Here is a 13077-nt window from a genome sequence, read left to right as displayed (position 1 = left end):
TTTCTGAACTCCACGTCGGCATTGATAAGGTTAGTGAAAGGATCGGTGATGCGGGCGAAGTTTTTCACGAATTGCCTATAATTGGCGCACAGGCCGAGAAATCGGCGCACCGCCTTCTTGTCAGTGGGCGGCGGGAAGTCGGCGATGGCGGCTGTTTTCCGTGGATTGGGACGAACTCCATACTTGCTAATAACGTGCCCCAGAAACAAGAGCTCCTCGTACGCAAATCTGCACTTTTCTGGCTTCAGTGTGAGTCCAGATGTCTTGGTGGCTTTAAGTACAGCTTCAAGGGGCCGAAGATGCTCGTCGAAACTCGAGGGAAACACGACGACGTCGTCCAAGTACACAAGACCAGTCTGCCACTTCAATCCTGCTAGTACTGTATCCATAACGCGTTGAAAAGTTGCAGGCGCTGAGCAGACACCGAAGGGCATCATTTCATACTAAAAGAGGCCATCCGGTGCTATAAACGCCGTCTTTTCTCGGTCTCTTTCGTCGATTTCGATTTGCCAATAGCTAGTCTTGAGGTCCATTGATGAAAAGTACTTGGCATTATGGAGCCGATCAAGTGCGTCGTCTGTTCGTGGGAGAGGATACACGTCCTTTCTTGTGATTTTGTTCAGGCGGCGATAATCGACGCAGAAACGTAGGGTCCCATCCTTTTTCTTCACTAAGACCACGGGGGACGCCCATGGACTCTTAGACGGGTGTATGATGTCATCCCGCAGCATTTCATCAACTTGTCTCTTCATGGCCTCACGTTCTCGCGTCGAATTCCTGTACCGACACTGACGGAGTGGTCTGGCATTTTCTTCGGTTATGATGCGATGTTTCGTATCGGGGTCTGCCGAATTTTTGATGACGATGAAAAGCAATCTTCGTATTGCAGGAGCACGGCCTTGAGCTGTTCTTGCTTATGGTTTGGAAGTCTGGGATTGACGTCGAAAGCTGTAGGAGGGGCTTGGTTCCTCTGAGCAGGTTCCGCAGAATCGGTGAGGGTGAAAGCACTGGTGGTGTTCACAATTTCTTCGATGTATGTGACCGTTGTTCCTTTATTTACATGTTTGTACTCATTGCTGAAAATTGTGAGCATAACCAGTGCTTCGCCTCCCCGCAGCTCTGCTATTCCTCTTTCGACGCAAATATTTCGGATGACCAAAAGATGCCGACTGCCTTCACTGACGCCTTCCAAGTCAGGTGATTTAGGAGCGCTGACTGAAGTAATGACACTGGAGCGAGGCGGAATGGTGACTTGTTCTTCCAGCACATTCAAGGCATGGATTCCTGGCGGCATACGTGGTGGTAGTGCTTCTTCTGTGGATAACGTTATTGACTTTGTTCTTAGGTTGATGACAGCACCATGGAGGCATAAGAAATCTATACCAAGGATGACATCTCTCGAGCAACGCTGTAGGACTACGAAGTCTGTAGGATAAATACGGCCGTTAATTGTGACTCTCGCTGTGCAGATTCCTGTAGGCGTTACGAGATGACCTCCGGCTGTGCGGATTTCAGGGCCGTCCCAAGCTGTCCTAACTTTCTTTAACTTCGTGGCGAACAACCCACTGATGACTAAATAGTCGGCTCCAGTATCGACGAGAGCAGTCACACTGTGGCCGTCATTAAGAACGTCGAGGTCGCTAGTTCGCCGTCTCGCATTACAGTTAGGGCGTGGCGTCGGGTGACGGCTGCGTCGGCTTGTTCCGCTGCTTCCATGTTGCGTCGTCAGGCCACCTTCAGTAAGTGAGCTTTCGCCGTCAGGGCTTTGCCAGGTTGGCGTTGTGTTCAGAAAGCTCCATCGCGTCGTCGTCATCGGAGGAGGATCTTCGGTAGTTCGTCGCACAGCAACCGCACCTCCATCGGTTGCTGCCCTTAGTTTCCCGGATACGGGCTAGGAGACAAGCTCCGCGTTGGGCCAGAGTACTTCCGGTGGTGCGGCGGCTGGGCGACGACGAACGGGAAGGACTTCGTTGTGTCCATTGAGTTCCTGTCAGGTAGTCGGCGATGTCACGTGGCCATTCTCCTGGCTGGGGACGCGTTGCATTGACAGGGAAGCCACGCAGTCCCATCTGTCGGTACTGGCAACAACGGTATGTGTGTCCGGCCTCGCCGCAGTGGTAGCAGAGCGGGCGGTGGTCAGGGGTGCGCCAGACGTCAGTCTTCCTCGGCGCACTGCGCCGGGCCGCTGGCGAACGGTAGGACGTCGGTGGGGGTGGTGGCGGCGGTGGCGTCTGGCGACGTAAGTGTGATGGGGCAGCGTTTCGGCGTGCGCGTGGAGTAGGAGCGTGGCGGCGGGCTGCAGCAGCATAGCTCATGGCTTGCAGCTGAAGATCTTGAGACTGAGGAACGCCCAGGGATTGCTGGATATCCTGGCGTACGACGTCCGCTATGGATTTCACGTGAGTCTGTGCTGAAGGAAGTAATTTTCACAGCTTTCTTGCACGATCGCTCGGATCGTCTCACGCAAGTCAGTGGTTCCAAGCCATTGAATGCCGGCGTAGCTTGTAGACGAGAAGCTACGATTATATTGCCGCGTGCGCATCTCGACCGTCCTCTCTATCGTAGATGCTTCTGAAATGAATTCGGCGACCGTCTTTGGCGGGTTCTGATCAGCCCAGCGAAGAGTTCCTGCTTTACTCCTCGCATGAGCGGATGGACCTTCTTCTTCTCAGACATGTCGGAGTCTGCGTGGCGGAAAATCTTTATGTCTTCCGTGAATAGCACCACGTTTTTGTTTGGTATCTGCATGCGGGTTTTGAGAAGAGCGGCGGCCTCCTCCTTGTGCACCAACCACACTTGCGAAAGTGGTGAGGAACCTGGCTTGAAAGACGTCCCACGTTGTAAGGCTTCACTCTTGATTCTAGAATCAGGTCTGAGCAGCATCTTCTAAGGCGAAATACACATGCCGGAGCTTGTCATCGTCTGTCCAGTCATTGAAGGTGGCGACGCGGTCGAACTTTAACTTTTTGATCCAGCTTCCCGGGTATTCTAGGGGCGAACCGCGGAAAGTTGGCGGCTCTTTGGGTTGTCGGAGCAGGAGTGGTGCAGGCTGCACGGGGGCGGTCATGGTTGCAGTAGTTGATGTCGGGATCTGGGTCTGCCTGGCTGCTTCAAGAAGGGGCCCGTACTCTGGTTGTAGTCCCCTCTGCCGGCGGCTTGTTCGCTGTTCAGGATTAGCGTCCTTGTCTTCTTTGCCTCTTGGGCGGGGGTCATGGCTTGTAGGGGGCGTCCGGAACATCAAAGAAGCAGCACCTCCACCAGATGTCACGGGGTCGTGACGTGGCCGAAGACAGGAGACTTTGTGTTGGAATTTAACTGTTTATTTGGGCGAACCTGTGCCCGGTAAACGGAACATACGAATACAGTAGCAGTATTGGACTGATAGCGGCGAACGGAGTGTCGGCCGTCGATAGACTACCCACAAGCGGCGAAGTGCATCGGGATTTATACTCTTGCCATCGGATGTTCTAGCGTTATCGCTGGCGGTGGCGTAGGTTCAGAATAATCTGTACAGTTCGCAGAGTGGGCGTGATCGTATCGAAATGATCTACTAAAGTCCGGAAGCTTCTCGAAAACTGCAGGCGCGGTTTGCGCTGAGAATTGTGTAGTGTTTTGGGGCGAAAAACTTGAGAAATAGAACGTGGCAATATGTTTGACACCCGTGTGCTGAGTTTGAGACACAGTAAAGAAGCCGAGGTGATCAAAATTACTGCAGGCCGCCACTACAGCACCTCTTATATTCATATCTGCTTTTGGGATTTTTAACTCTAACAAATAATATTACTGTTCGGCCGAGTTGCGACGTGGTGTGAATTGGTGCAATGCAGAAGAGACCGGCGTACCGCTGCGCTATGGAGCTACCAGTTTAACGTACCACGCGGCGTGGATGACGACCGCAAGAATGTAAGATAACTTCAAATAGTGCAAGTGAACCATACTATAAACAAAACGCGCCTTTTTTTTTGTCAGGTGACCTCAAACTCGCTTGACAAGACGTAGCCAGTTGAAGTGCCATTTGAGGCCGACTGCTTTACGAATGACGTCATATGTGACGCTTCCTTTTGGTCACGTGACTTCGACCTGTTGAGGAGTAAATAGACTTTCCCGTGATGGGCTGCTGAAATTATGGCGAATTCCACTCATCGAGCGGGAGCAACTTTTCTTGCTCCAAAGCTGACAATCCGCGTTTCACTGGCAGATTCGAAGCAAGTTCTCATTTTCCACTGGTAGATTCAGAGCAATCCACTCCGTGACGGAGCATTCCGCGTGCTCCATCTTGCAGAGACGGATTTCGCAAATCTCCGAGAATGAGTTATCATCATTTCCGGTAAAGTCAGCCAGCTGGGTTGCCTTCAGTGTTTTTTAAGGCGGTTTTGTAACCCTGTGCTCTTGTTGACAATCCTAAAATTAGAAATCCTGCTTTGAAGTGGCGACAAAGTTGTCATTGAAGCGTCGAGAGCAGAAAAGAAAATCGTTTCCGGTACCGAGTTAGAGACCTATGCGTAAAAACCCCCGAAGAGACCTCACATGGGGCATTCACGTGCTCCAGTTGCAGATCTCGTTCGGCACAATCCGAGAGCTCGCTCCAAGATTCAAGCGGCCACTCCGGATCTACAAGTGAAATTCGCCATTAGGCGCCTCATTCTTCCTCGAACCACCACCAACAACCTTCGTCCTTGAGCTGGGTTTTCCTTTTTAGAGCTTGGAGGCTTCTGCTGAGCCTGCTTCCACTGGGTGGGCACCAATCACACCACTCCATTCACGAAATTGTCCTGCTGCGGTGCTTTCTTCCGGTGAAACTCCCCTGCTCTGTGAGGCGCCATTTGTAGCCCTAAACACACCACAAGTCCTGCTAGGTTGCAATCTCACTCGGCTCTCTGACTCGTCTCGAAAGCAGCCCGAGAGCGGGAACAAGAGGGGTGACTACTGTTCACCCTCCCTCTCATTCTGTTGTCAGGCTGCTTTCTAGGTGGTTCATTCAGGCTGCTTACGCCAGGAATGAATTTTTTCGGATATGAACATGCTCAAAGCACCCACATCGTTTTATTCTTCACTACCCATGGTATTCGCCCCCCCCCCCCGCTCCGGAAAACAGCGTGTATCACTGTCGCCGAAGCTTTAGCGCACGCAGTCACAGACACTGGGGAAGTGATTTTAAACGAAAAGAAGAGAAAAGTGAGCCCTGTATCTGTCCATCAGGGGGAGGACACCTCAACAGTAGCTCACGAAGGATGGGGTAGAAAAGGAAATGAAAGGATAGGAATAAAAGGCAGAGAGAAATATAGAGAGGAAAGAGAGGGCGAGGTGCAGGGACAGGGAGCGACAGAAGTGAGGATAAGACAGAAAAGATGGACACGGTTGCATGATTCTGTGGACGGGGCACCGCTGGCGAGAGCTCTTGTCGGTGACAGGAGATGGGGTAGGGCTAATCCAATCGGTCAGAGCTACGCTGTCGTCGGAGATCGCGAGGGCACAACCAGTCGGCACTGAATCCAGTGAGTGAGAGGCAGGCGCTGAATAGCCTCTTATGGTATTTAGGCGGGTGATTCCAACTGACGCAAAATGATTCTAGATTAACGCCTCTAGCATTATTATACGAGGAGTATGAGCATTTTCGATATCATTTCGCCATCATCCAACGCAAAGCTACAAATTACTGCAAAAAACTCACAATCAAAACTTTCGCTTTTTGAGGTCCATTAAACACTTTTTAATTGTGTCATTTCAGAATATCAATGACTTGCTCAGCGGCCCGATTCGCCAGTACAGCCTGCTATTCTACAGCAAGAACAGTGCCAACATGACGGAAGCTCAGAAGAACTTCAGGGAGGCTGCTGCTTCCTTCAGGCACAAGGTGTGGCACTTTGCATAGCTTGACTCATTGAAAGGCATACTGCTCATTTCTAACACATCTCCTTAATCACTGATTTTATTAACAAAATGAGTGGGTAATAACAATGGACGGTGACGTTCTTTAGTTCTCAAGAGCAAAGTTGTTTTCACAACACGACAATCACAGATAGTTTGTTTGTTTGTTTCCCTAGACTGATGGCTCATACCCACTCAGGGGAAGTGGCCAAGAAAGCATAGTGCAGTTTTTCTGTGATCATTTTAACTATCTGTAATGAATTTGTATTACTTTATAACTAATGTAAGGAAAACCACATAAAAAGTGAGCTGACGACAACAAATAAAAATATAGAAAAGTCAAGTTGAGAAATTTTGAGGTTTCAGGTGTTGTGATTACCACTCAGCTGGGTTTATTTCACTTTGCCAATCAGAATTTCTTTTGGGGGGGTGTAATAAATAATAATTATTTGATGGAAGATCACAAAGGTATACGTTTGGTTGCCTGAATATAATCACAAACGGCATTGAAGGCATCCCTGTGGCATTGTCTCAAAATTGAGGCACCAAAGTTTAGAACTATCATACTTCTTTTTCACTGTGCTGATTTCTTCTTTTTTCTTCAAAAAGGAGGTTTAATATTACTTGCAAGTTCGGCTAGCTTTATGCTCTGAAAACTGTTGGGCCGCGCAGCTGTAAAATATTGAGTGTAATCGATTGGCAATTGATATCAGGTAGTGTCCTAAGTGATTCGATACATTTCAAATGCACGTTCTTTACTCTTGAGTAGGCAATGTAAAAGTGAGTGACCTGCAGGTTCGTGCAATTTCACTTAAGTAAATGCCTTGCATTTCATGATTTGAGGTTTTCGCAGCAGGAAGCCTGCTGCGTGTGATCTCCCCGTTTGTTCTAGATCCAATCCGTTCTCTTAATATCTCTATGCGTGAACTTCTCTACACATTGTGTTCATACTGTGGCTTTTATCTCCACGCTGCAGGTTGTCTTCGTAACCATCAACGTTGATAAGGAAGAAATCGAACTGATCCTCATGTACTTCCGCATCTGGCAGGACAATGTTCCCGCCTTGCGCTTCGCCGAATATGATGGTGTCGGATCTGTGACACCCTTCATGCCCGAGACGGACTCGCTCAAAACTGAAGACATCAATACCTTCGTTGAGGGCGTGCTGAACGGCAGCATTAAAGACACACCTTGGTTGCCAGATTCGTTTAACTCGACAATCCATCGCGCCAAAGTGGTCGTGCAAGAGAACTTTGATGAAGTCGTCTTCGACAAGACCAAGGACGTCCTGGTGCTGTTTTACTCGCCCTGGTGCACCCCCTGTTATCATCTGACGCTACACTACGATTGGTTGGCCAACATGTACAATGACCACGAGGACTTGCTCATCGTGAAGATGGACGCCACGATGAATGAGCTCGAGCACACAGATATCCACAGCTTCCCCACCTTGAGGCTGTACAAGAAGCAGAATAATGAGGTGAGTATCCTGGCGTCTGTGTTTCTAGGCGAATGTATGGGCTTCCTAGACGCCTTTTCAACGAGTAGCTTTGCGTTCTTTCTGGACTGTTTCTGGCACGAGAATAAACACACTGGCGACATAACTTCGGCAGAACGTTTTTGGTAGCTCAAACACATTACCAACGCAAAGAAGACAGCAGCATTGTCTAGCGAGTCTTCATTATCATTGTGCCTTAACTATTCACCTGGAAAACTCAGAGACTAAGCTTCTAGCTTATAAGATCACAGTACGCTCACAAATTCAGTAGGCCTCCTTATTCTAAACTCCGCATTAGGCCTACCTCATTGAGAAGCTGGAGTCTGTAAAAAATAAGGCTGCTCGCTTCATCTAAAACGAGAAATACTTGCGCACATCAAGCATAAATGACATCAAATCCTTACTCAGTTAAGCTCCTCCATTAAAGCGTACGATTCTGACATTATTGCCTTTCTTTCAAAAGCTTCACTGCAATAAGCAATGGGTCAATACCTTCTATCAGGCCAGGTCGTTATATACCTTCATGGCTAGATTACCAGTCTGAACTTGAACCCAATTTCGCCCGCACTAATTTGTTCCATCACTCGCCCCTTCTCATCGCCATTCCTACATCGAGCGTTCTATCTATTGACATCACACACATATTCAATTATGACTCATTTCTCAATCACGTAATGTCATTCCGAAGACTCTTCTGAAGTAGTAGAGTTGCACCTCTGACAGAACTCGCCACTTGCGCCACCATTCGCCAAGCGCGCTCGCGTGCGCAAAAGCGGCCGTTTATGGAAAAGACAACTTCATGGCTGCGCGGGTGCTGGCGACCGCAGCGCCACCACTGCTACAACTGCACGGTCAAGCCGTCCCTCCTGCGAAGCGCAAGATCGTTCAGCTCGCACAGCGTGGATGGTTCGTAGATGTTGCGGTGGTGTTTCTTGCTGTTCGTTTTAGTGAACGTGATTTTTTCCATCTATCGAGCCGTTCACAAAAATAGAACGGGACAAAACGGTAGAAATGTGCGCGAGTGAGTGTGTGAAAACGGCGTAGTGCGCGAATATGAACCTTACAGGTCTATCAAAACGGCAGGATTCATTCCGAACACTGTGTAGCATAAAGGTTCGAAGCTTTACGAGTGTTTAGTTTATGCCCCATCTACCTAGATAAACAAAAAAAATCTCTTCACTTGCGTAATTTGTGAAACACTGAGTGGTTATTTTAACACCTGTTTTCTCGAGCCATTTACTAAACATATTAAAGCGCTGCATCAAAAAGTATATGAAACGAATGGTTATCTGCATTTATTTCTTGGTCCAGAATCGTGTACGTCGGGGTTTTTGAGGGCGATTTAAAACAAAGACATTAGTCGCGATAGTGACGGCTTGTTCTATCTCGGTTCATTGTTGGTCCGAGCTTTCCGTACTTTCTTCCTTGTAAGAGGGAGACATTGTGCTAGTGCCGGCCCATAGCCAGTAACTTTTTTTTCGCGGGGGGCGGGTAGCGGGAGAGACTTGCTGAAGACCTTGAAAAACCCTCATTTTTATGAGTCATTTTCAGTAAAATACACACACACACATAAGTGTTTCGCGATAGCAGGTGGCTTCTAGCCCCCCTCCTTTGCCCTTGGTTATGGGCCACTGTCAGCGACGCGTTATGAACGAGAGTACACCATGAAAGCACATGGAGCCGCTGAGCCGCGTTGGCTCTTACTATCCAGAGGGGTGGCTTTCTTGCTTAACATAAATGCGCCAGCGGGCAAGATGGTGGACCTATGGAGATCTCTGGTACCTACTGTAGCATATACGGTAATACCCCTGTCATACGGACACCACCGAAGTCTGTTAAATTCCGTCAACGTAAAGCTCCGCTATGTAGTTCGACGGAGATGGAGTGGTATCAGTGTCACACGGCAATGACAAGGTTGCAATAGTTGCCGCGAAAGGGCTCAGCCGGCACTGTTTGAGTTTCACAGAAGTATCCCAATTTTATTTCTACGTTTTTTTGTGAATCTTTGTTATGCGGTTTTTACGAAAACACAATATTAAGAACGTCTGAAGGCAACAAAACATTAAAAATATTTCAAATGGAAACACTTTCGCTAATTGTAGCAGTGCTGGCCACCTTGTGCCTAACGCTATGTTTGATTGCTCGGTGACTAGTTGGTTTTGTAGCGCGTGTACCAAAGTTCTTGCGTTTCCTTCCCTCCTGAGCGCATCCGAAGTCACCCTTGAATTAGGTCGGGTCCCATTACCCATTCCTGCAGCCGTTGTCAGCGTTGCAGCGTTGCAGGCATACCTCTTCCGGGCCAACGGAAACACGGCAACAACAACGACGGCACGCATGGACGATGCCCTCCACAACGCGCCAAAGAAACACACGTTATGAATGACTACTGCAACGAAAGAACCTTTGATATTGCCAAAATGTATTTATTGTTGTCACTGCGGCAATTTAGTGCTTGAATTTTTTCTGCACTGCCTATACTGCTAACGAGAGTACGTTCCGCTGCAAAGGGAGATTGTCAAACGCCCTTTCCGAAATTATTCATTTACCTTCGTTTGCGTAAGGGTTGCCGTGTGACACGGACCGCATCTCCCTTGTCGTAAGGACGAAGGAGCTAAATGGTGTTCGCTGGCTCCCGTGTGACAGTGGTATAACTCTACAGTGAGTTGGCACGGAGCGCCCCCGCTACAAAGCGGCGAAAGGTAGAAACAGCCCCTCATGCGCAGACCGTAAAGAAAGCGAGCTCGTGCCTCCTGACTGGGCATGCACAAACGCACCACGGGTATGTGCTGTTGTTGAACGGGAAGTGTTTGATGCCGTACGTGACGAGATCGTGACATAATTCAAGTCTGGACTGGCGCGTTATATACGCCAAGCCATTTTACCTTCATACTAATTTTGGTTGGCACCAAGTTAAGGGGTGATCAAGATAGTACCCAATCGTAAGCGGATAGATATAGATAGATGGATAGATAGATAAATAGGTAGCCTCAAAGTCACGTAGATATATAGATAGATAGATAGATAGATAGCTGGATAGATAAATAGATAGATAGATAGTTAGATAGATAGATAGATAGATAGATAGATAGATAGATAGATACCAAAAGTGCTTGAAATGGGCAGAACAGACACGTAGTACGTGTCCCTCCACTGCTTTCTTGAGCTGCAATGGTTCGGCATATAGGGATGAACGAGATGATGACGGAGAAATTTCTTAGTGGAACGTGCAAAGAACGCAACGTCTTTTCTGTAATCCTTCGCATTGAAAGAAAAAAAAACGGTGGACCGAGCTTTGTTATCTGATCGAATGCGTTGTTCGTGCTTTTACTTTGTTTACAAAACTCTTCCTCGTCATTTATTCTGTGCATTACTTTCTTTATTTAAAGGTGGTAGAGTACAATGGCAAACGAGGCCGAAAGGCGCTCTGCGATTTCGTCGACAAGTACACAGAACACGGCTGTGTATGTACTGCGTGGGTATGTATTTTTTAAAATATATCTTTTCTGTAAACATTTGTTTTCTAAGCGGGGATCATAGGAAACGCCCAAGAACCAGCAGCACTGGCGTAAGCCTGATCCTTCTAAGTTGTTTTAAAAGGAACCGCTATTGAATCGCGGCCCTTCTCTATGTTCACGGGATATAATCCCAGCCGCGGTGGTCACATTTTCTGTGGAGGCGAAAAGTCTTGAGCCCAGCGTACTTAAATGTGGGCACTTGCTTAACAACGTCAGGTGCTCGAAATTTACGGAGCCCTCCACTATTCGCAATGCCCACGGCATATATATATAGGTGGCGCGCCGTGCAATCCAAGACGGCTGCGGAAGGATGATCAACCCGTGAACTCGCCTAAGAAATGAAAAGATGCATGGACGTACTCCCCGTGCCACTTTCACCGGATGAACTCTTGACCGTCGAGTCAATGTATATTGAACCAAACTACTTTCCCAGCCGATAGGAACTGCTGAATGCTCTCTACCTCATTTCTTGCCTCCATGTAAAAAGTGGTGGTGTCAGCTGATCGACGGTGGATCAACGATGCTTTGCGCAATTCTGTGCGTGCAACAGAAAACTGCGCGAACTAGAATTCACAGATGAACTGAACGGCACTCTGAGATTATTTGTGCCGAGCCTGTCTGGCGGATTTACCGCAGTAATAGGCCATTAGCGAATAGCACGTCGTCATGACATGTTTAACGTAGCAATAGCTTGCCAACATGTTACGCCGTCGTCATTACTTGCGCTGTAAGCATCATGCAGCTGCTTCTTCAAAGGAACACGAGCAATTAACTTCCCATTAAGTAGCGCTTGTGTCACAGCCATGATCAGACTCTTAAAAGTGCGTAATTTCCTGCACTCAAATGTTGCAGGTTCCATCAGCGCGATCGAAGCAAGGATATCAACAGGCGTACGCTTTGTGCAACGTCGAAAGCGCGAAAATTTGTCGGACAACAATGTCGTTCGAACGGCACCATTGAAGGACAGGACTAGTTAGCGTGGACTGTAGTCGCAACTGCATTTTTCAGCGCTCTAACCATTTCGCTTCGCTGGTCGAGCTCGAGCGTGTTGGCTGCATGCGGCGCTTTTTAATATCCACAGTAATTGAGACACATGCAATGCACAAGAAAAAGTAGGCTTTTACTTTCAGATTGCTGAAGGATCTTATATAACAAATACAATTAAAGTGACTTACGAGCGTAAAAAAAAACATTACGCCGGGACGTAAAGTGCAACTCCCTGCTCGTGAGCTAGCAGCTGATCGTTCATCGCCACTGTCATTTTAAGCACGTTGGCAACCATCTATGTCCAGTAAAAATACTCGACGTCAAGACGGCTGCTTTGAACATCGCTGCTGAAAGTAATCTGTGAAATTCTCTCCGCGAAACGTCTTCGATAGCACCAATAACGCGTCGTTAACCACGCACAACACCCACACGACGTCACTCGTAACGTTTTTCTGAGGGTGCGGAGAGCAGTTCGCACCGATACTCGACAAGAAAGAAATCGTTTGCAGTGCGCTACCATCTACCAACAAACGTTGAAATTGATTGATTTGTGGGGTTTAACGTCCCAAAACTACGCTATGAATATGAGAGACGCCGTAGTGGAGGACTCTGAAATTTTGGACGACCTGGGGTTCTTTAACGTGCACCCAAATCTGAGCACATTGGCCTACAACATTTCTGCCTCCATCAGAAAAACAAACATTAAAAGCAAGCGGCACAGCGTAGGCCAAGGTTTGGAAGCACAAATCGCGAGTCTGAGCTCCTTTCCATGTACAATGAATGTTATGTGATTCATGCACAAAAGCACAGTCGAATGCTATACGCTCGTAAAACTCGGCGAGTTTTAACTGGAATTGTCAGAGGATAACAATTAACTATTCAAAGTGACTGCAGATAATGTCGCGAAGCTTATAGGCGTATACTATACAGGCTATAATGGAAAGCGCAAGTTACCACGTTTTTTCACGAAAACTTCGCATCTCGCAAGAACGAATCAAATTCATCGTGTCACGGACGGATAATTAGGTATATTCACTGCTGCACGAAAAATACAAAGTGGTTTGTGTTTGTTTCTTGCTAACGCGTTAAAGGAGCACTGACATCAAATTTGCTCATTTCAAGATTTTTGCGTCAACGAGTAGCTATCGACTGCCTAGTAGCGATTCTCGACCTAAACGCATCCGAGTGATGAATGATATTTGTAATATT

At 47.8% G+C, this 13077-nt stretch overlaps 1 protein-coding gene across 1 annotated transcript; it reads left to right on the top strand.

Moving 5' to 3' along the window:
• Positions 1-1162: 1162 nt before the first annotated feature.
• LOC119179095 (protein disulfide-isomerase 2) lies at positions 1163-10770 on the top strand (the record flags this gene model as incomplete). The annotated part of the gene is made up of 5 exons (XM_075870091.1): positions 1163-1197; positions 2282-2399; positions 5729-5854; positions 6845-7348; positions 10753-10770. Coding segments are annotated over exons 1-5 (801 nt in total), but the record flags the coding sequence as incomplete, so codon positions are not given.
• Between the last annotated feature and the right edge of the window lie 2307 nt (positions 10771-13077).

Source organism: Rhipicephalus microplus, chromosome 7 (assembly GCF_043290135.1).
Source record: "Rhipicephalus microplus isolate Deutch F79 chromosome 7, USDA_Rmic, whole genome shotgun sequence".
NCBI classification, from domain to species: domain Eukaryota; kingdom Metazoa; phylum Arthropoda; class Arachnida; order Ixodida; family Ixodidae; genus Rhipicephalus; species Rhipicephalus microplus.
This window is presented reverse-complemented; position numbering and strand designations above follow the sequence as displayed.